The sequence below is a fragment of the Myodes glareolus genome, chromosome 3 (assembly GCF_982192425.1).
Source record: "Myodes glareolus chromosome 3, mMyoGla1.1, whole genome shotgun sequence".
Classification (NCBI taxonomy): domain Eukaryota; kingdom Metazoa; phylum Chordata; class Mammalia; order Rodentia; family Cricetidae; genus Myodes; species Myodes glareolus.
The window spans coordinates 52,216,676-52,239,730 of NC_142028.1; the positions used below are offsets into that span (position 1 = coordinate 52,216,676).

Here is a 23,055-nt window from a genome sequence, read left to right on the forward strand (position 1 = left end):
CCATAGGCGGAGCAGGAGGCCGGGCCCTGAAAAATGCCGACTGATGCACTTAAGGTATTTGTTGCAATCTTGTCGGCTGCTGTGGAGACTGCACAGATTTTCCACGACCCAGAAAAGTCTCCTTGTTTAGATGCGCTGTGCTCAGTTTCCTCTTAAAAGGTTCTCTATCTGCAGTCCGATGGTAGAGCAGCAAGGAGGCAAGCTGGGGAAGAATAGGCCTTTTCATGTCTTCAGACACATTTGAGAGTAAGTGGATCTAAGACACAGTCTAATTCCTGCAGACTAAGTTTGTTTGATTTTTTTTTATGGTCCTTATTTGTCTGCACAAATGTTGCATTTAATCTTACGCTAAAATTAGACTGTGGATCAGAAGAGAATCGAGAGTTCCACCAGCCTGAATCTGGATGTGAGAACAGGCTGAGTTCCTGTTACACATGCAGGGATGAGGGAACTAGGAAATTATATGATGTTAGTTACTCCCTTGATTGTCCCATTTCCTATTATCTGCTCCATCGACGGTGATGGCTAGATTCAAGGAAAACTCAAGCAAGCACTTGATTTTAATTTTTGGTGAATGCAGGGCCTTGGACATGTTAAGCAGAAGCTTTATCACGAAAGTAAAATCCCTGCCTTGTACTAGCCGCCTTTGAATTGATTATAATACCTTAGGTTAAACATAGCGTAGTAGCTTTAATCGTGTAGAATTGATCATTCTACAATCAACAATCTTTAAGCTGGTTTCATATACAGGTACCTAAAAATGAGTATTAGCCTGTCCTTCCCTTCTTGGGTTGAATATTTATTCATTTATTGGCAAGGCCGGGGACATGCTAGGCTGGTGGTCTACCACTAGCCCAGCCCCTTCATATGGTGTATTTTACAATCCCATAGGTGGTGGCCACCTTACGAGTCAAAGAGGGTAGCAAAGGGAAGCAATAAGAAGGAGGAGATTGCCGCTATGGAAGTATGTTCTCATGTGCGTACCTAGCTGTCAGGGAGACACCTCAGAAGTTCTCCTTGCTGCCACGAACACCTTTTATCCCTTCCTCTCTAGAGCATTTGTGAAATAATGCATCCTTACAGGCTCCCCTGTGATTGCCAGGGGATACTCTTTCCCCCCACCCTCGAGCAGTAACCACACAAGCAGGAGGCCTTGCCACCATGCACAGTAGTCCAGCCTGGCAAACTCCGTCCTCAGTGAGCAGCCTTCAGGGGATTGTTTTCCTGAAAAGATCTAGGAGTGTTGTGTGTGAGAATTGGTTGGAGAGAGAAAGAGAGAGAATTTTTTTTTTTAAGTCATGGGATGTGTAAGGCTCTTACCTGGCTCACATATCTCCATGCCATTTGGAAACCTCCATCTTCCCACTCTCGCTTGCCCCGTACGTTTTGCAGCCTCTGTGAGCAGCCGCCGCCGCAGTAGCTCTGGGGTTTGGTGAGCTGCAATCTGTTAAAGAGATAAATAATGTGCTTGGCACGGCACTCCTACTCTCCTCTTTAATTTGTCTTACACAAGGAAAATTATAATTAAATCATTCAGGGTAAACCCTTGAGTGCAGAGAAGGGAAGAAACACACTTTGGTAAAGATTGCCAATAGAAACCCACTTCCCTGTTGTGCAGGGTGGAGACGTCCATCAGTATTCAACAGTATGCGAGGAGGAACGGCCCATGTGATTTGTGAGGCGGATGCCAACACTCAGATCAAGGCTTGTTAAGATCCTGTCCCCGTGCAATCATGGACGGTCAGCATCGTTAGAATTCAGTGCGGTGCCACGCTTCCTGCTTTGAGTCTCTCCTGACAATTTAATAATGTTTATCGTGCTGATTATATATAAAGCCATTGGTGCAATAAACACCCCTGTTGTCAGTGCCTCAGAGGAGCACGGTGGGATCAAGTTGAGCATGCCCAGAGCTAAAGGAGAGGCATGGGAGGAAGCAGGTGTGTTCAAAGCCTCCTTGCCCATGCACTGCTGCTATAGAGTCACGACCTCTTAATAGACAGAAGTGAGACCTGGGATGCCTGTACACATGAAGACGTTACCTTGTTCACTTTACTTGAGGAAACAGTCCCTTCAGGAAATTCCAAGTTTTGGTGTGGGTAAACAGAACCAACAGAATGCAAATGAAACATTTATTAAAATGCTAAATTTAGTAAGCCCTTTGAGCCTCTTGGATCAAAGCAGCTATGTAAATACAAATAGCAATTACTACTTAAGTAATTGCCTGAATTAAAATTCTAAATATCACATTATATTATGCTGCACCAGGAAGGGAAGGCACATTAAATCAGTCCCTTCCTGCTTGCCCGTTGCCGCTAGACTCTTGCGTATGGACTCATGGCTTTTTTTATTCACAGGACTACTTTGGGTGCAGTGGGGCCTGTCACCCATTGTACAGACAAGGAAGTTGAGTCGCAGAAACCAACAACGGCTCTACAGTTATACGACTGTTCTAGTGTCATACTGAGATCCATAATCAGACCTGATTTAAAAATTTTTCCATTCAGTATAGAAATGAGTACCTAAGTGAAATTAAAAACCCATGTCCCTAAGAGAAGCTTTAGATTTAATTGCAATTCAACCAAACATCAATTATAGCTTATTATTTTGTACAGGTTACAACATATAAAGGAAAACAAGCCCCTACATGTTTTTCTGTAGATAAAAATAGTTCCTTAGTCTTTTTTACCTTTGATGAAGGGAGGTGAGATTTATAAGATATAAATCACTATCGTCTGAAATAGTACACAAGGTGAGAAAACAAATCCCCTGCAGGAAATGCACACAGACAAATGCAAGCAAGCCCGTGCCTTTGCAGGCATTCCCCTCGTTTGTTGCCCTGCCTTATAAATCTTGCGTGTCCTCGCTGAACGTACCATGTGGTCTTTCTTCTATTTCAGCCGCCTTCTGCAGTCCCAATTAGAAATGTTACTTCCTCCCCATTCCTTCTCAGTGTTTTTGACTTCAGGTCAGGCATTAGCAGATGTTTTATAACAAGTATTTCTCCGATTCACTATTCTGCTCAGTATTTGTTGCAAGACTTCCTTAAAACCTTTGCTTAAAGAGGCTTCTTCCAACTCTGCCAAGATTGGGGTTGTATGGCTTCTGCTTGCTGTGAGGCCCCCATCTTCTTAGACATGAGTGACGCGCACGCTGGAGCTCTTCACTCTGAGGTCTAAGCTGACCTCAGTCGAGGCATGGTATTACCTTCTGTGTTTTCAGGCTCACTTACTGGCATAGCCCTGTGCACTCATGTTGCCCGGTTTGCTCTGTGCAGCTGGCAGCCGCTTTCAAGTAAGCCCTGAAGGCTTCTGCTTGGTTGGTGTGCTTTTTGGACCGCTCCAGCTGATTCTCGGCCTCGGTTTTCTGTTTGTGGCCTTGTGGACATAGTGCTGTATATTTTTCTGTATCTCAGAAACATTTGTGCTCGTGGCCCCCTGATACTTGTGAACAGCAGGGAACTTGGAAATATGGACTTCCCTGGTGTTTTAATTTGCTTCCTCTTTGGAGGAGAGAAAAAAAAATAACAGACCAGTTTTGGTTGATGAAGAAATGCTGGTGCCCTTGGCTGAATTGTTAACATTCTGGAAGTCTGTTTTCAGAGCTGCCCTGGACACAGGCACCTTTAACTTTGCATACTCGCACAGTGGCATTTAGGGGTCTGATGAATCAGAAATTTCAGCAGTAAATTCAAGTTTCCATTTTTGTGAATAATACTTTCACACTGAAATTTTTTTGTTTCTTGTAAATCACGTTGTTTTACAGTTCTCCTAATTTAAAGCACTGAAAAAAACCCCATCCTGATCATTCTTTCCATGAAAGCATTTCCGAGAGAGACTGGGTGGTCAGATACTGGCTTTGCACTTGTTGCTCCCACGAGCTGCCAATACACCTTAGACACGGAAGGGATGTATTCCAAAGGCCCGCCCTCAGACCCACCGGCCACATTCAGTCTCCTAGCTTGATTCTATAGATAGTTTTCATTGGGACATAGTTGAGCTCATTTCATATTTTCATTTACATATTTGTCACAGTTGTGAGCATGAGTATTGTCAGCCTAAATCCTGCGACCCATTAAAACCAGAGACAGACATTTAGCAAACCAGAGGCGGAATATTTATTACCTGACCAATTTGGGGAAGCTGCCTGCAACCTTTAGGCTGTTTGTCAGATGCAGTGACAGTCTCCGAGTTTTGTTTCTTTCCCAGTGCTGGGGATTCGGGATAGAGGGGTTTTGTTGCGTGCTCAGCTTCCCTCTTTTCAGGACTTGTGTTCCTTTAGTCTGTTACGGTGTTGTGTGACTTGCTATTTGCCATACAAATGTTCTTGGCTACTCAGAGGTGCTGACCCAGAGTTGTGTTGTGCCTTGCCTTGTTAGAAACTTAAGAGGCCCAGACCTACTAAGCTAGGATGTGTGTTATCAGAGATCCCTGGAAGTTGGCCACAGATGCCCCTTCAGGTATAAGAAAGAGCTTCCCCAGGCGTCTTCTGGTGGGAAAAGCCATATTTATTCCCTGTAGCTGTTTCACAACCTAGTTCCAGAAAACTAGTGCCTTGCCACTCTTGTTCAGTCTAACAGGCATGGCATTAGACAGTCCAGTCCCACCCACTCCCTGTCCTCAGGAGTTACTGAGAGACCTTGATTTGAGGCCCCCGGTCTTGGCTCTGTGGTCGGAGGCAAGTGGTACTCTTTCAGGTTTTCTGTCCTTCTATTCTTTGGGAAATCTGAACACGGCAGGCAGTGGCAATGGTACACACTGAATGTCTCTGTAACTGTTCTTGTATGCGAAGCTCCATGCCCAGTAGATTTAGTAGAAGCCTTGATCCCGATTTTTCCATTTTTTTATTCCTCAAAGTAATTGTATCGTCTCCTTTGCACAGATGTTACATCCAGACCCCAGTAGTTGTTAAAACTTGCACAAGTTACATGGTAGCCGGTGACCACATAGGGAACTAGACTAGACCCTAGGTTTTCCTCACCCTCAAGTGCTTAGTTCTCAGAGGACAGCCCACCAGAACTACTGTAACTCAGACCTGAACGTTTGATTCGTCAAATTCAGAGAGGGAGCCTAGGAGGAGGCTGAAACCCCAGTGACTGTAATCTGTTTCCCAATCTGTCTTCCTGTACTGCTAGAATTGGAAAGAAATCCTAAGAACTTCGGTGATATCAGCTGTCCACACCACTTCCCTGCCATGTTTTCAAAGAAGGGAGGGAAGAGGCTGGGAAGCGAATGGGTTCAGCCGAGTGTGAAGACCACTCTGATTTCATGAAGGGTGAGGATGGGGAAAACAGAGGTGGCTCCGTATGGTGGCTGTGTGTTGACCGTCTCACTCTGAAGCCAGCTCATTCTCCTCACCTTCGGGGAAGCAACCTGTTGGGGAAAGAGATGTCCTCTCTATGTCAGATAGGAGCACTCTCTTGGGCAGCACATTGGACTGCAGCATCTGCTGTGTGAGTGGCAGCCATCATGCTCTGAGAAGCAGGGATTTATTTTTTTGTTTCATTGCTCCTAAGTGATCCTTCTGGGTCTCCTTAGAAGGAGGAGAGAAAACCTTTTCAGGGTAGTGTGGCTTGGTGCCTCACCTCCCAGCACCCATGTGTGCAGGAAGGCACAGAGAGGAAAGCTTAAAAATGTTACAGTACTGTAAGGGAAAGGTTTATAGATTATTTTTTTGACTGTTCACTTTGTGGAGTGATTAAAAGAAAGCAAAAAAGAAAGAAAAAACAACACAGCGATCATCCTCTACCAGCTGTTGTACGCTACCCCAATAAAGTACCTTTTACCATAACATAGCATCATTAGACTCCTCAATCTTACCCTGTTTATTGTGCTTAGCTGACAAATGCTTTCCAATAAAGTGACATCATTGGCATGCAGAGTTATATTCATTTTATAAGTTTCTCTTACATTTAGCTGATTTTATTTTTTTTGCCTTTGAATGTTGGATGATATGAATCCCCAACTGTGTCCAAGCAGCCAGGTTTTCTACCCCAAGTGATATTTGAGGCCTGGTCCTTTTTGATCTTCTGGACATCTTTCTTTGATGCGGGACCATTGCCAATGGGAGTTTATCACATAATCCCTGGGTCGGCACCTGTGCCCCTCCCCGTGGAAAACCTGCATTTGCCTTCTAATCCCGATGACACACTCGAGGTGTAAAGGGGTGTGCAGCCAGAGAGGAGTGAGAGCCCAGCTTTCCTCCCTCCCCCCACCCACCGTGGTACTGTGTTTTGACTCTTCACCTATAAACGGTACACGCTGAACCTCACACCTTTACTGCCTGAATTAGAAGAGGAGAAACTTTCCCCCCAGTGGGCATTGGAACCATCCAGAGGAGAAAGGGAAGCTTCGAGTCTCCACCTAAGCACTCACATGACGTGTCAAAGTCCCGGTGTCATCCTATTCTCATACAAGTTTCAAGTTCCCGTGTTCCTAAGTTGATAGTGGGGCCAGTGCTAGGAATGGAACTGAAAGTCACGTAGCTGTCAGTTGGAGACTGCTAAAAATGCTCGCCGCTCTTCCCCGGCCGCCCTTCGTAGTATTTGTTTTCTGCATCTCTCTTTCCCCGAGCCTGGCGCTGTGGGCCTTTGTAGGGGCGATACCCCTGCTGCAAGCTGACTCACGGGGGTGATTCACCCGAGTGCGTTACATATGTACAGCATGCCTGAAGTTCTTTATTCTACCCCCTTTTGTGATCAGTCAAGGTCCAAGTATATTATAGAGTGTAGTCTCCTCATTAAAACAATAGCAGGAGCTCACAAAGGGAAATTGTTAATATGTGTTCCAGCCTGTCACTTCTGCCTGTGTGAATGCAGAAGATAACCGCTCCTTTGGGAAACTACTTCGGGAATTGAGCAACACATCCGCTAGCCAGAGAATTCTCCTAACTGCAATTTTCCTTTCTGTGTGTACTCAGAAATAACATCCTTATGGGCTGCTCGGTGCCACTGCACAGACAGAGCACAATTGCCACAGCCCAGGTGGCGTTAATATGGGACAATCCCCCGGGCACATGTCGCCAAGAGTTGTACAGCTTGTTCAGTGTCTTCATCCATATGGCAATCTGTCCCATTCACAGAGAGGCATCAGGGCTGCGCCGGGTGGGGACCGTGGTCAATGTAGTGTGAAGAGGCAACCTCCGTGCGTGGCCACCTCCCTCGTGTGGCGTACTTAATTGTGGATCCGCAAGCCCACATGACACGCACACACAGTAGCACATGCATGCACGCACTCTCACGTGCTCTCTTCACAGGTACTGATGTTTCCTTATTCCTCGGGTTCAGGAGCACACGGTTAAGTAAGCAGGAAGCGTTCTAGTGTGCTAAGCACCCGTGATGGATAGCAAGCAGGTTAAAGTCCCACACAGAGACCTTTCTGGGCGCTTGTTCAGCCTAAGCCCTGCATGCCTGTCCTTCGACCCTCCCAGACACTGGCACCCTTCTCTCGTTTCCTTTTTCTTTCTCTCTTAGAAATGCTCAGTGTTTTTCTTCTCCGATTTGATTTGTTGGGCTGAATAATTTTGGTTTCTCAGTCTTAAAATGGAAAAAAGAAAAGAACGGGGGGGAGGGGGATGAAACCAGCCTTCGAATACTGAGAGGACCCCAAGGTCTCCCTGGGAGTTGGGGGGGGGGGGTCTGGGACATTTCACCAGAAGGCACAGCGGACTTCATTTAGCTACTGGCCCCACATCGTGTTCTGCTTCTGTGTAACTATTTGTGTTCTTGTTTGGTAAACAGAGCCCATAGCAACTGTGGGCTGTGGTGTGCTCTACCTGTAAGACTCCCTAAACAAGCAGGCTCTCATGACCTTCAACTCCCAGGCCTTTTATAGTCCTCAAGGGAAGCTGTCTCCAGGCTGGCCGATTTTGTCTCTCTCCTTCCTCCCTTGCCTTTTAAAAATATACTCCAGAGACGATCTTTGCGGGATCTCTTCCGCAGTACGTGTTCTCCACGTTGGCTGTGATTACTGAAAGGGCTTGAGGGCCTGTGGTCGCCGGCAGAAGGAGAGAGAGCCCGAAAGTGTGTGGGGGAAATGAAGTACGCAGTGTGTGCTTTCAAAGAGGTGGACTGAGTCATCTGGTACACTTCAAGGTCACTGTACTTCCACGGCTGTGGTTATGTCTCTCCTTTTGTATCTGAGCCATCGGTGGGAACGTTCTGGTGCATATGAGCCCCGATATTCAACTCACATTTCTCCCTATGAGTCATAGCTATGACAAGAATGAGATGTCTCGTGTTAAAGATCAGTGTGAGAAATAAATGGCAGTTTACTTTAATTAGAAAAAAATTGACACCAAGAGCTGGGATAATCCAGTGGCGTTTGAATAAATTAGAGGGTGGTTCAGACTGGCATAAAAAGAAACTTAACAAGGACAAACGGGAAGTTGTCCAGAGTTTGGAAAAAAAAAAAAGTGTTTCTAAGTGGGACACCAGTCAGGGAGTCAGGGGACAGTAGTAATGTATCTGTTCACTAGTCGGGGGACAGTACTCGTGTATCTGTTCAACCAGACTTGCCCAGTGGCACCACAGGCCAGGTGTCTAAGCTCCAAGAGTTACAGCTGGGCAGCTTCAAAATATTGCCTTAGGGAGCACACACGCCAGTCGAAGGGAAAGAGAGAAGATGTCCAGAGCCATGGTGGAAAGGCAGTTCAATGGGCCATGAAGGTCCAGGACGGAGCTGAGTGCTACCCTGTGGACTTAAGGATGAGCGGGCAAGGCAGAACTGGTGAATGATCTTTGAAGAGGTCAAGGAATAGCTAGCTCTGCCACCTTAGGGCACAGCAGAAGCCAAAGTCCCGAGGCAGACGCAAAAGGAGAGCTTGCCCTGCAGGTCACTACCCCTGTCTGACGTGGGGTCTCTGTGTGGGGAGATGGTATACATATGGCAGCAATGCATAGCTGCATGAAACAGGTTAGTTCCTCCCACCGAGCCCTCATTTTCCACACCTGGAGTTAGTGTAACGTGTCATACTCAGCTCGGGTAGTGGGTTAAACCAGGACAATCAAAGAACTTGTAAGTGTTCTAGTTGCCTGCGTGCTATAGTTCCCCATCAGTGCGCAGTGTTATTACCATTGAATGTATTTATCAGTCAGTTCAAAACGCATTTGTCTTGTGCCAGTTGCAGTTTCTGGGCATTAAAAGATGAGCGTGGCACAGTTCTTCCCCCTTCAGGCGCTCAGTTTAACCAGGGAGACAAAAGTGGAGACAGACACTTGTGACAGAAGCATACAGCCACATCTAACACAGTATATGACCTGCTAAAAATAAAAGGGGCTGCTAGCGGGGTACCAGAGTGCGTTATTCCCTCTACACACACACAGCCTCCTCGAGGATTTGAAATGCACTGGGCCCCCAGAGGAGAAGTTCAGCTGTCTCGTCTAATGTCAACCCTTGCTCTCCATCCCAATCAGCCTGGCACTTTAGTGGGTGCTAAATCCCCTGCGTGGACTGGCAGTGGTGTGGGGGAGAAGGTGGGCCGGTGAGCCCAGTAAGAGCGCTTCAGTGTTCTCCACCTTTCGGCCCACGTGCCGCATGTACCCAGGGGACCTGCAGCATTACCTGCAGAGGTCTCGAACAAGTAGAGCCATTGAGGTTTCTGCTCGGCATAGATTTTAAGCTTGAAGAAACATGCATGGAAACACCTGTGGACCTGACTGAGCTGCAGCTGTTGCTGATGCGGTAAGTGAAGGTGGGGGTCGAAAAGCTGCTCCCTTCATCCGTCATGCTCTGAGAACCAGCTGGTACCCGTGGGCTGTGCCATCCTTTCCGGGATGTGTGAGGGTCCTTCCTGATGTCCTTCCACTGTTAAGATGGGCAGAGAGTCGGTGTAAAGGGTAGTGACAAGAGAAAGAAGTCTGGGTTCACTGTCAAGACTCATCATCGCAGAGAACAGAAGTCCCCAAGGCTGTGGCCCAGCGCAAAGGACTCTGGTCATGGCCTTTGTGCCATCTCTAAATGCTCTCTGGTTTTGTTGATAATAAACTTCTGTATTTTAGGGCTTTTGTACTCCCCTGGTTCTGCTCCCAGCAGAACTCCTAGCGATACTCTAAGGTCCGTATCACAGATCCCAACACTCTGTGTCAGAGTCCTGTTCAGCCCCTTCTCCCCTGTGGGGGAATCGGACATGGCTATTTCAGAGCAAGAATGCTGTTCGTTACAGCCCATGCGACTGCGACTCTTCTCCATCAGTTACAAAAGTAAAGAGAAGTTTAACATTTTTCTCCCATTAAATGGTTTGTGAATCAGGTATGCCCGTACTATTAATATACTACCCATGCTAGAATACCAGAGACTGGGAGGGTGAGATATGTGTACGTATATACACATTTAAAAACTTGGTCCGCGCACGCTTTAGACATTGGTGGTATCTCAGCCATTTGGGAACCGTATGCACCCTGACTTGGGCATTCTGAGCTGCGGTGCTTACCCAGTTGAACATTAATGACCTGTGTTCAGCAAAGAAAAAAAAAATCAACATAAATAGCGTGCGTTTCTGAGGAAACACGCAAGCCTGATGGCTTTAAGCCAATGTCCATGTGTCACGAGTTCATCTGTCTCCTTCCTCTTCTGTCCCGTCATCCTGCTGCTCCTGTACCTCTGGAGAAGGAGGTAACTCTTAAAAGTCTTGTCTTGACTGGCAGTTGGAGTGGTGTTAGACTCTTTAGCTCTCTGCTCTTTGGGGGTTCTGGATGTTAGACGTTGGCTCCTCTAACATATGGCCCAGGTTCCACAGTGACCTTGTGACTCGCCAGTGCAAACACACAGAATGAGATGGCAGCCTAGTGGCATTAATAACTTTTGGATTAGTGGCCCCTGTGTCTGTATTGACACAGTGGCTCACAGCGCTCCTCAGACGGCTTTCTGTTTCCTTAATGAGATGCTGGTATTAATACAACCAATGTATAGAGTCTTAGTTAGAAACTCAGACTCGGCCTTGCTGGTGTCCAGAACAAAGGCCGGACCTTGGCCGCCTCTTACTCTTTACCTCTGTTGATTCTCTCGCTCATCACCTTGCAAATACAGGTGTTCTGCTTCCGTCACCACCCACCCTGTGCGCTGCGGTGAGGTCTGAAGGCCCTGGCCAACCTTGATTTCTGTCGTGCTCATTCTTCCCCCTGCTCCATTGTCCTCCTGTGCCCAACACTCCTGGTGACTGGGAAGACATTTACCAAGTTCCTCTCGGTGTAGTGGAGAAGAGGGGGTCAGCTCCTATTGGTGATCTGATCGCTGATGAAGGTTAGCTTCCAACCATACTGCCAGGCTGGCACACAGCCTCCAGTGCGTAGCAGCCATGGGTCAGCTACATAGCTAGCCTACACAGGAGACATCCCCACTTCTGCAGTGACCAGCTCTGCTTAAGAACACTGGACACAGCCGTCTGTGGAGTGCAGGCCCCTGTGAATCTTGTCCAGGATGTATAGGATGACTAGAAGGTTCTTCCTCAGGAGACATCAGACGTGACATGTGTCTTCAGCACTTGCTGTTGTGTTGGTGTCGGCATAGCATAGATGGCAAGCTCCCACGTGGGTCTCCTGGGGACTCCACCTGGTGGCCTCTTTAATCCGACAATCAGGTGCCTCTCTGTTGTGGGGTGGGGGATTGGCCTGTTTACTTGTAGGATTATTTGTGAGGTTCTCTTTAAAGCAAGTCATTTTTAAAATTGAAATTGAACACATCTCATCCTCTGAAGTGGCCCCTGTGAAGTCATCTAATACATACTACACTAGGTCTGTGGGTCTCCTTGTGCATGCCCACTCTGTCTGGCCTTGTTAGGGCACCTTTGCGTAAGGTGTGATTGTTGCATGTGGGCATTTCTGTGGTATTTTGTCATTGTGTAAAGGCAAGGATCACGGCTGTGTATGTACCGTGCCCAGTACTTCGAAGTCCAGCTTGCATGGTCTTCCTGTTTTCTGAGAAGAATCCAGACTTGTACTTGCCGTCCCCTTGAGTCTCTTTATCGCTGATATAGATTCCCTTACTTCCAGGACCAGGGATAGAAGCCATGCTTAGAAGATACCCGAAGCAGATCTAGAGTTTGGGGATGAAGTTTTAAGATGCTGTTCAGTTTGTTGATTCAATGGTGTGTGCCGGAATATTCTTGCTCAGTGTGATACTTGGCAAGTATAGCCAGCAGCCAGGTCCCTCATGGCTTACCTTAGTGTTTAGTAAACAAAACAGAGAGTGACCTGTCATTGGCCTTTCCTGTTGTTTATGTTTGTGTGTATCTCCAAAACAACAGGAGCCTTCTATGTAATTTGTATGTTATAGGGGCCCGGTGAGCCCTTTTCAGAGTCTGTAGTTGTTAAATGATAAGGCTACCCAGTGCCGCCATATTGCTTGTTTCTGTATCTCAGGATTAAAGACTGCTGTCCCACAGCAGATTAATGAGCTGCAGGGAAACAACCCCTTCTCTCTGTGGCAAAGTCTTAGAATAACAAACTGACTAATAGCAAACAAGTAACCGAGAGTGAGAAGGGCCAGTTAAGGCTGTGTGATGTCGTTGTGTGCAAATACTTAGTGTGAAGTAAGAAGCCTGTCTACTTCTAGAAGTTTCTCTATGACACTAAAGATAAAAGGTACTTTATACAGAGTTGCTGGGAGCACTCCTCCGTTCTGGAGTCATTGGTCTTTTCATTCCCACATCTCATCTGCTCTTCTGTAGGCAGTGGACTTGACCTGTGGTTGGGCCTGTAGCCAATTCTGCGGAGACAGAACACAGTATAAAAACATCCCAAACTGGGGAGGCATTTTAAGTGGGGTCAGAGCGCTCGCTGCACAAGCATGAGGACCTGAGTTCAAATCCCCTGTACCCACATAAAAAGCTAGACACGACTACATTTTTGTCTGTGACCATAGCACAGTGGTATGCAGAAACAAGAGGCTTTTTGGACTCCAGCCTAGTTGTGTTCAGTCTCAAGATAATAAGACTGAGAGTGTTATATCTAACCAGAGGCCTCCTCTGCCTTCCATGTACCTGAACACACAAGTGTGCTTGTATCGTCACACATTACGTATATAGACGTGAGCACGCATGAAAAAACGAAACATTCCAAGAATAAAATCTTGAACGGAAAGTTGGACAAAGTATTTATGGAATCATCTATTTGACAACTGTGAATCTTCAGGTCGTGTGTGATCAAGGCCCAGGGCTGTCTCATCTCGTTTGGTGCCACTTTGAGTGTGTTTGATTCAAGTTGATGTACTGGATGTTTCATAAACATTTGACACTAGTTTTAGAAAATACAAGCTTCAAACTGAAGTCTCATAGTGGCTTTTTGGATCATAAAGCTCTCAAGTAAAGATTTTCACACCTAAACAGCTCCTAAAATGCTGTTCATGTCATTGGATGGATAACTGAGTTGCAAAGTAGTGGGTAAGGGCTGTAAGAAGGGAGATAGAAGAAGGAAAAAGTAGGAAGCCTGCCTTCCTTCCTTCCTTCCTTCCTTCCATTTTTGTTTAAAGTTAACATTGAAGAATGGCATGAATAGGTGGAAAAGCTTCAAACAGCCACAGCTTCCATGGACACTTATCATTGTTGTGTCCGTGGGCTAATGTTCGTGTAAGGGGCCTTTCATTACTGTACTTGTCAGCCCTGGGCCTGTGTATCAAGGGAACAGCTTTCTGGACCCCCGAAGCATCTCACCTAATGTTTGGGCCGGCAATGAGCAGAACTTTCCCATTCAGAGTCACATGCAGTGCGTAGGCGAGGGCAGGATTCTGTGGCTCAAGTATTTACCGTGTGCACATGAGGAAGGCTGGGCCCATGGACAGGAGGCCAAGGAACTGGGAAGATAACAGGGAGAGACTTGAGCAGTGAGGAGTCTTAGGTGGCTCTCAGAGCCAGAGTTCCATCAATGTAGGCTGTCTGTTAGCTCACTCAGTGGAAGTTCAAAGTGGTTGGAACAAAACAAGTATTTCCTTGGGGGTAGGACAAAACCAACAGAAGGAGGTGGGATAGGGGATGGGTGTGTTTGCGGCAGGCCAGGGGATGGATGAGAGGGTGGTAGCCAGCTCCTGCTCCACAGCAGCGGAGAGATTGACACGGCACCTCTCTAGAAGGCATAGCTCACATGGCATTCATTCCTTTAATTAGCAACCATTAATCATGACGCCCTCCTGTTGACTGGTTGTTGACAAGATGCGCCACGTGGATGTATTTTAGGTGGTGTCCTTGGCAGAAGTTTGGTGGAGGTTTTACCACAGGGATGGGCTCCTGTGTGGTCCCTTCTGTTTTTCAATGAGGAAATCGAGAGGGAGCGCAGAGACGCCATTAGCACAGCTCTCGTGACAAATGGAGACTTCGTTGACTGAGCCCCTGGCTCTCCCTGGGTAGAGATCGTGCCTACCCCCCCAAAAGTGTATGTCCACTCCATTTGCTTGTCAAAGCCATCCACCGCACATTCTGGAAGGATTTTTCAGCCCATGGAGGAGCAGCAGTGTCTGGGAACGTTTTCTTGTAGGCCTTCCTTCTCCACGAAGTCCAGCTGCTAAGGCTTTATTTTAATTAAAAATTGATTATTTCTGTCCTCACTCATCCAACCCCAAAAGTTATCTTACCGTTGAGTTTCATTTCAGGAGCTGTTTTATGATTTTTAGAGCTCTTCTGTGAACACCACATGGCATGACTGAAACACATGACGAATGGGGTCTAGGGCAGAGTGGAGCTAAAGAAAAGACCCCAATCCTGGTGTTACTCTTGCATTAAGTTGACCTTCAGTAAAGGTGCAAACCATTCACGTGGGAGTGCAGGAATCTTTCCATCAAATTGTGCTGGGGGTGACATTCCAAAGAAGAGACCTGATCCCTTGCCCTGTACCATGTGCACAAGCTGATGGACAGTGGCTCACAGACCAGGAGAGGGTGAAAGCCATAACACTCTCAGAAACCAACATCTTCTCTGCCTTCAGCTAGGGTGCAGTCTCCGGGCCATACGTCAGAAGTGGAAGGAAAGAACATAAAATGCGCAGGTTGGACTTTGTCAAAATTAAATGTTGGTGCTTCACGGCACAGCGTCCAGAAAGTAGGAGACGGCCCAAGTGAATGCAGATATTTGTGATTATAGCTGCCGAGATATTTGTTTCCAGAAAAAAAAAAAGCAACAATAAGAGAGTGCAGTTAAAACCAGGCAAAGGACGTAAGTGGGCATTTCTGTAAGGAAGCTGTGCAAATGGCCTATCCACTAATGAAAACGCATTCGGCCATACTACTTACTAGGCAAGAGTCACTTTCCTTCCACGTGGGCTGGTGAGTAAATCAGCAAGCTAAGGTAACAACTCTTGGAGAGAATGGGAGGGTGCAGTGGTGCTCCTCTGGGAACATAGGTAGTGCTGGGATTTGGGCGTGAGTTACTTCAGGACCACTATGCTTGGCATGCCTGGAATCCAGGACTTGGGAGATGAGAAAGAGGATGGTAATTGAAGCCCAGCCAAATAAATAAATAAGTAAATAAACACAGAGAAATACATAAGTAAATAAAACTAAAGTTTACTATACAGACCAACAGTTTTTAGTGCTAAATGTTTATTTTGGTTGGGTTTTTTGTTGTTGTTGTTTCTTTCTATTGGCCTGTTTGTTTCAGAGAGAGAGAGAGAGAGAGAGAGAGAGAGAGAGAAGGCAATGAATTGGATGAGTGTGGGAGATGGGAAGAGGGAACCTTGATCACAGTATGAAAAGAACTGATTTTAAATTTAAAAAAATGGAGAGGGTAGAGAATGATTCTAGGAGCCTGAGGACCAGGATGCCTGCTGTGGGACAGTGTCTTCTAGAAACCTCAGTAATATGGGTACCGAAATAAGACCTATATAATGACAGCACAAGCCATCATGAACGAGGGACATTTCACAAGACCCTACTCTGAGATGAAGAACTGTAAACCAGTGGCTGCTGAAAGGGGGAGAATCAGTCTTTTGGGATGAGCCCCCAAAAGGTTATCCAGTCGCAAGTGGTCAGCCCCGAATAAATATACGTAAGAGTCATTCTAAATGGACTCGGTGGATATACATATGTCTGTACATATGTAACAGTAATAATTAAAGAAGGACAAGTTATGAATTTGAAAGAGTTGGGAGTGTAGTGGAGAAGGGAGAAGGAAGGTAGAAATTATGTATATACAATAATCATGCATAAAATTCTGAAAAAAATTAAATTAAAAAAAACCTTGAAAACACATTTAAACCGGTGCATAATTGACATATCAGAGCAGCCGTGTTCATAGGCACTAACATGTTAAACAGCTCAAATTGTTCATTAAGAAATTATCGGATTAAAAAAATGTGCCGCATAAATATAGTGGAATAGTACGTAGCCATAAAAAGCTGCGAATTGGATGTTAACTTCTAAACCATGCTACGTGAAAGGAGCCAAACACCAACAAGCACCTACTGTCCGATGGTGTTTATATGAAATGTCCAGAACAGGCAAATGTCTGGGGCTTGGAAGTAGGTAAGTGATCAGTGGGGGGGGGGGGGCGGCTGAAGGCAGGGAGGGGTGGGGAGGGCTTGCTGCTAGGTGCAGTTTCTATGGGGACGGTACAGTGTTCTTCAGTGAGACTGCAATAGTGGTTCTCTAGCTCCAAATGTAAAATGTGCATAGTTGTATGGAACATTAACAACAGCAACAAATTACGATTTTAAGCAATTGCAAAAAGATTGACATAGCTTTTCATGACTTAGTTTATCCAGTACATGCCCTCAAACTACCATACAGTTTATAATTTTGGTGTGATGGTTGGGTAGGAAGAAGGGGTATACTCCAGTAGACATCAGTGTTGCCTTTTGGTATGAATGACTCAAGTTAAAAAGACCAAGTAGGCAAGTTTGGAATGGGACAAAATGAGTTTGGGGCTACTCAGAAGACATGCCAGTGCATGTGTCGCTGGCATTAACAGTGATCTAGTTGCGGCTTTTGTGAATGGTGGAATTGATTTCTATACTGGAGGCCGACATGTAGGTTGGCAGGACGTGTTTGAGGTGAGGTGAGGTCTGTATTCCCTCTCCTTAGCCAAGAATTCCTTCAGTCGCCACAGGGGACCCACAGCTCAAGTGTTATTGAAGCCTGCAGACTGCAGTCTTGAGGCTGTCCTTGTGGCAGGCATCAGAAATAATTCCAGTGTTCAGTTTTGCCTGGGCAGTGAACTGGGCAGTGCAAAGTCCAGTCGCCACTGCTGAACATCCAAATGTCTCCAGGAAACCTAGGGTTATAGCTCAGGGAGAGCATGCTTGCCCAGAGTTCAAAGCTCCAGCACTGACTGAAAAGAGAGTCTTTTCTACCACCAGTGTGCAAGTAAAGGCTGTGGCTGGTGGATGTCAATGTCGGGAAAATAAATCGAACAGAAATAGCATAGCAAATGTCATTGGGAATGGAGGCATCACACCATAGCAAATGTAAACGCATTGATAAGTACCATGCAGTGTCAGGAGCTAGTTCATATCTATATGTAATTATACTTTCCCTGGCACGTTGACTCCTTCACATCTGAAACGCTACCACTGTTCTCGTGTTAAATTATATTTAGTTTTTACGTAGCACGGATTATCAGAAAAGATTTAAATCAACTGGCTTTTCTCGAATGCATCTATCTGTGTTGCGCATAGTCTGAATAAAATTAAGTAATACAAAGTGTCTTCAGCAATATTTTCTCCTGTGGGTTTGCATAATTCTGGTCTTTACCTACAAGAATAAGAGAAAGTAAATATTGAGTATATTACCACACAAAAATTAAATAGGACAAGTTGTTTGCTGTCTGTTCATTGATACATCTCCATAGCATTTATTGAGCACTGTGTGGGGTGCTCAGTATGTGGGAATGAGGGAGTGATCCCTGCCTACAGGAGTACTCAACCTGAGAGTTTATAGTAAAACAAACTAAAATGTCATTGAACATTTGACCTGGGGCCTGGCAAGTGTAGTACACACTTGTAATCCCAGGGCTTGGCAGAGGGTGACCGAAAGATCAGGAATTCATGGTTATTCTTGGCTCCATAGAGTTCAAAGCTACCTGGGCTAAGAAAAGACAGAAAGAGAAGGCGGGGGGGATGGGACAGGAAAGGAAAGGGATACTAAGAAAGAAAAAGAAAAGGAACAATTGATCCAAACTTTCTCAGAGTTTTATTTTGGGTAAATATGTTTGAGTATCTTCAAAGCAAATATAGTGAACATCTCTCATAGATACCAAAGGCCCACTCTGTGCCACATGGTCACCTCTGACCAGTTTATGTCATGTGAGCCTTAGGATTGCCTCCCACCGTCAGATGCTCTGAGCCTTAGGATTGCCTCCCACCGTCAGGTGCTCTGAGCCTTGCCTGCCCACTCTCTTTCAGCCTGTACCTGGAGCTCTGAATTAACTGAAGTTGATGAATTTGTGTTTGCTTTCTTGGCTCTTTTTGTCAGAAGCCAGAAAGCAGTGGAAATCTAATGTTCCTTCATCCACTCTCTTGATGAAACATTAAAGATCCTATCCAGAGATGTGACAGGGGTTGTGTGCAGAATGACCCAGAGACCAGGAGCCAGGCTCAGCCATGCATCATGGTGGCTGTGCAGCTTTACTATGGCAACATAGCCAGTGACAGACTGCAACTCCCATCTTGGGTTGTACTTGGCTATCGTTTCTACTGTATACACGAGTGTATGCAATGGTTAACAATTGCATGTCAGCAGGTTATCAACAAAATAAAAATCTCATAAAATGTATAAAAAGTTGTCAGGTAAATACTCAGCTTTCCTTGACTCCCCAGACATCTCCCAGTGTTGAGCTGTTGGTCCCTGAAGAGCCTTCGCAAAGGTCCCATCAGGGTACCACTGCCAACCTCTTCTTCCATCCAAATCTAAGTATTTTCTTCAGACAATGGAACATTTCAATGTATTCAGTTACACAGTACATTTGGAAAGCTGGAGACAGCGTTTGTTGCCACCTTACAAAATAGTAATACAACAGAAGAGAGAGATGGAGCAGTCACCCACAAGAATGTAAACAGTGATGTCTAGGGTGGGGTGGGGTGAGTGGATACCATGTCAGCCAACTCAGCACTGCGTGATAGTAAGAGAGCATGTGATCTTTCCACAATAAGGAGCAGTGTTCTAAGTTAAATAAGTAATTAAGTATGTGCTTCTGTGCACGGGGTTGTTGTTTGTTTGGTCTTTGGGGATCAGGACCTAAGTCATCTCTCTGACCTTCAGGTGATTCCAAGTTGAAGTAGAAATAAGCACTTAAAGGGAAATAGTTTCTGTTCATGTGTTCATCACATAAACCAGGAGGACAGCAAGCATCATGGGAGCTGGGCATGTTGTGGTGGTAATTCAAGAATTCCTGATTAAACTCGGTACCATTCGCAGTTCCCAACTGGTAGGAAGAGGAGTTTTTGCATTCTCAGTAGTCGAGGTTCCTGGCTTCTGCACACATCGTATAATGATGCAGGGTGGTGGGTACCAGGCACTCAGCAAGAACAGCTGGTACGGTATTCCTAGTGACGTATAAGCCGTAGTGTGAATGATTTGTTGATTTTTCTGAATCTTGGTAGGAAATTGGTGTATGCCAAGATGTTTAGCCTAATAAATTTTATCTCTGACATTACTTATAAATATAAGAAATATAATAGAATTCTGAGTATCCAAATTATAGGAATGGTTAAAGTTAGATCCCTAAGTTGGTAGCATATTCCCCATCAATAGCTGGAAGTTTGGAGACTAGTTGATAACACAGGAATTTCTATACAATAATGACATCAGAACTGGAGAGATGGCTCAGTGGTTAAGAGCAATTAACTGTTCTTGCAGAGGACCCGGGTTCGCTTCCTAGCACGCACATGGTGGCTCTTGACCATCTGTCGCTCTAATCCCTGGGGTCTCGGCATCTTCTTCTGACCTTTGCAGGCACCAGACACCCACATGTTACACACACACACACACACACACACACACACACACACACACACACACACACGTGAATGAAGCATTCATACACATAAAATAAAAATTTTAAACGTTTCAAAGGCAAAATGACATTAAATATAAAGAGTATAATTGTTCATGCTTTCATTTGTAAAATTTACGTATTTATGTGTGTCTTAGGATATTTATGCTCAGTATTTTTCAAATTTATATATATTTACATTTCTACACACATGTATATGTTCTAATAAAACTAGAATACCTCAATTAGTTTCCCATTAACTAGCTAGAGAAAATAGTGGGTTAGAGATTCTTCTGAAACCATTAAGAAGAACGTTTTTAGTAAATTAAGCCTTTGGTCTCAGAGTATGTGTGGAGTCCGGTGCTGGTGAAACAGTCTTCCGGTTCTGAAAGGTTACTAATGATGTGTACCTGCTTATGCACAGATTCGTAGGTGGAAGCCTCCGCTGGATGCAGTGGAATTTTACCCTCTCTTCTTAGAGGATGCCCTTCTTCGGTCGGCCTCATTCTCTAGTAGACGTTTCTGCTACCTTTACACATTGTTGTTAAAATTTCTTCTTTCTTTTGGTTTCTCTGTTTATTTCCTTTGTGAGAGCAAAAGTACCTCACTGGTATTTCCAAGTTGTTCAGTTCCAGCAAAATAATTTTAAAAACATAGGGGATCATTGCCTTTGGGAGGTATAGTTCTCCTTTCCAGGGTGTTCACTTTGATTTGCCTGTGATTTAAAGGTTTAGAATGTGCTTGCTGTGGGTGGGTTAGGGTCTAAGGGCCAGAAGCTTCAGTGGGTACCTACGGTCTAAATATGTGGTCAAGAAAGTCAATGAAGAGATACCTTACTAATAGGATAAAATACAATATGCATGCATGTGAGTGTGTGCTTGCACACTTGTGTGTGTGTGAGTGCGTATACTTATATCCTTGTATCTCACTAAGCTCTTGAAGTTCAAACCAAAGAGAGGCAGCAGAGGAAGCTGTATAATAGCCCATCCATTTGCGAGAAGGCAGTGTGCCCATGTACAAACCAGAACTCTAGGTGTTCATTGTACACTTTTATTAGATGGAACCTAAGGTTATTGAAAAATAATTTGTCTGAAAGGTGTGTAGATAGAGAAAATATTTGAGAATATGGCTTGTCGCTCAAACCCAGCGGACTCCTCCCCGCACTCCACATGGCTCAGATCAAAGCATCCCCCCGACTTGATCCCAGTGGCCAGATCATTACTTATCGATTGGAGCCCCACTGGAGTGTTAACCCCTTGCTGCCCATGTTTTCTCTCAAGCTTGCTGTCAGTGACTTGAGAAGTACAAACCTCCCACTCCACAAGTTAATTCTAAACTAATCATTGCTATTTGCCCTGAAAAATATTTTGTGGTATTGCACAGTATTACTTATAAAACATTTTGCTAGATGAATTTTGTTTTGTTTTGTTTTTTTAAAAGAGGACACTTGGATTTTGTGAAAGCAGTTGTCGTAGAGAGGAGGAGAGGAAGGAATGTAAATGTCCCGTGGCAAATGCAAGCGCTGCGGATCCAGTACAGGTTTTCCAGTTGTATTTTGTATACCCAGGAAAGTATGGCGGTCTGGGTAGAGAGATTTGCCTCAAACAAAAACCTGTCAAATCCTTTTCACACATGGAGGTAGGTTCCTAACACCAGGCAACTATACCTGTGTTTAGAACATAAGCTTCTAGCTCATAGTTTCCCTCTTGCTCAAAAGCAGGATTAATTAGGTTCCATGGAGAATGACAATGTGAGACTTGTCACGTGCTTTCTGGGCCACGTGGACTCTCCGGACTGTGTTTTACTCATTCTGCCCCCTCCCCCCCCCCCCCGTGTGTTTTCTTGCAGCTTGTCCCATGAGGAACACCCCCACAGCCATCCTCTCTACGGACATGGCGTATGCAAGTGGCCAGGATGTGAAGCAGTTTGTGACGACTTCCCAGCCTTTCTAAAGTAAGAATTATCTTCTTCTGTCTGTGTCTTCTCTGTTGCACAACTGTCCCTCCTGCTGTCTGTCCTTCACTCACCAGCTTGCCTTCCTGTTAGAGAGTGTCTCAGAGCCCTTCAGAGGGTGGCCTCTGAGTCGCCATTATAGGAAGTTAGATCATCCCTGGAGGGTTGTCCCCTCAGAAGAAGGAGACTTAAATGGAAGGCACCAATAGCAGTCAGTTTTCCAAACTAACTCTGGGGTAGAGAGAAACCTTCAGTTATTTCAGTGACGGGTCCTTTGTAGTTCCATGGCTGGGCCCCTTCTTTGGCATGGGATCCTGAGACAGTGCCGCCATCTTGGTTTCTTATCCCTCTGTACCGGGTGGTTTCTGTTGAGGTCATTTTCCCTGCCAGGAGAAGTGGATGATCGTATGATGTAAGCTCGGGCTGTCTCATCTCGAGCAGTGATGCTGATAGTCTCTGCCAAAATGGGCTGCTCACCTTCTCCACTGGCAGTGGATGCCTGCCTGTGCCTCTCATCTCAGAATTGCCTTCCCTCACCTGTGCTGTCCAGTGGGTTATAAATCTGACCCAGCTGCCCTGCATTCTTGGCATCACTCCTGTACAATATGTTGAATCCTTGACTAATGTACTGAATACCGTTGTTGTCTTAGTGTTCTATTGCTATGAAGAGACACCATGACTAAGGCACCTCTTAAAAGAAAGCATTTCATTGGGGGGACTTGCTTACAGTTTTAGAAGATTAATCCAGGATCATAATGGCAGAAAACAGACGTGCATGGTGCCGGAGCTGTAGCTGAGACCTTCACATCCCTATCTGGAGGCAGTAGGCAGAGAGACCGTGGGCCTCGTGTGGCCTTTTGAAACCCCAGATCCTATTCCCAGTGAAACACTTCCTCCAGTAAGGCCACATCTCCCAATATTTCTCAAACAGATCTACTAACGGGGGACCAAACACTCAAATACACGAGCCTCTGGGGGCTCTTCTCATTCAAGCACCACAACAGTGTCACCCCTTCAGTTTGCCTCACGCATAACCTCTATACATCAGGGCACATGATGGTTTCTCTGGGGTGAGAGCTTCATTTATGGACCAGATCCAAACACTGATACTAAAGATACCTCCAGTCTTACATGCAGGTAGTTTTGTGTGAATATTTTATTGTTATTTTAGTGCACAGAAAGAAGGCTTTGAACTTA

The 23,055-nt window shown here is 45.5% G+C and overlaps 1 protein-coding gene across 11 annotated transcripts in view; it reads left to right on the forward strand.

The window, feature by feature from the left end:
• Foxp1 (forkhead box P1) overlaps positions 1-23,055 on the forward strand; it is a 608,309-nt gene that overhangs the window by 533,815 nt on the left and 51,439 nt on the right. For all 11 annotated transcript variants that reach the window (XM_087904462.1, XM_087904472.1, XM_087904468.1 and 8 more), the window contains one exon: positions 21,754-21,858. In XM_087904462.1, coding sequence (XP_087760588.1) covers positions 21,754-21,858 — 105 coding nt within the window. The remainder of the gene's footprint in view (positions 1-21,753; positions 21,859-23,055) is intronic.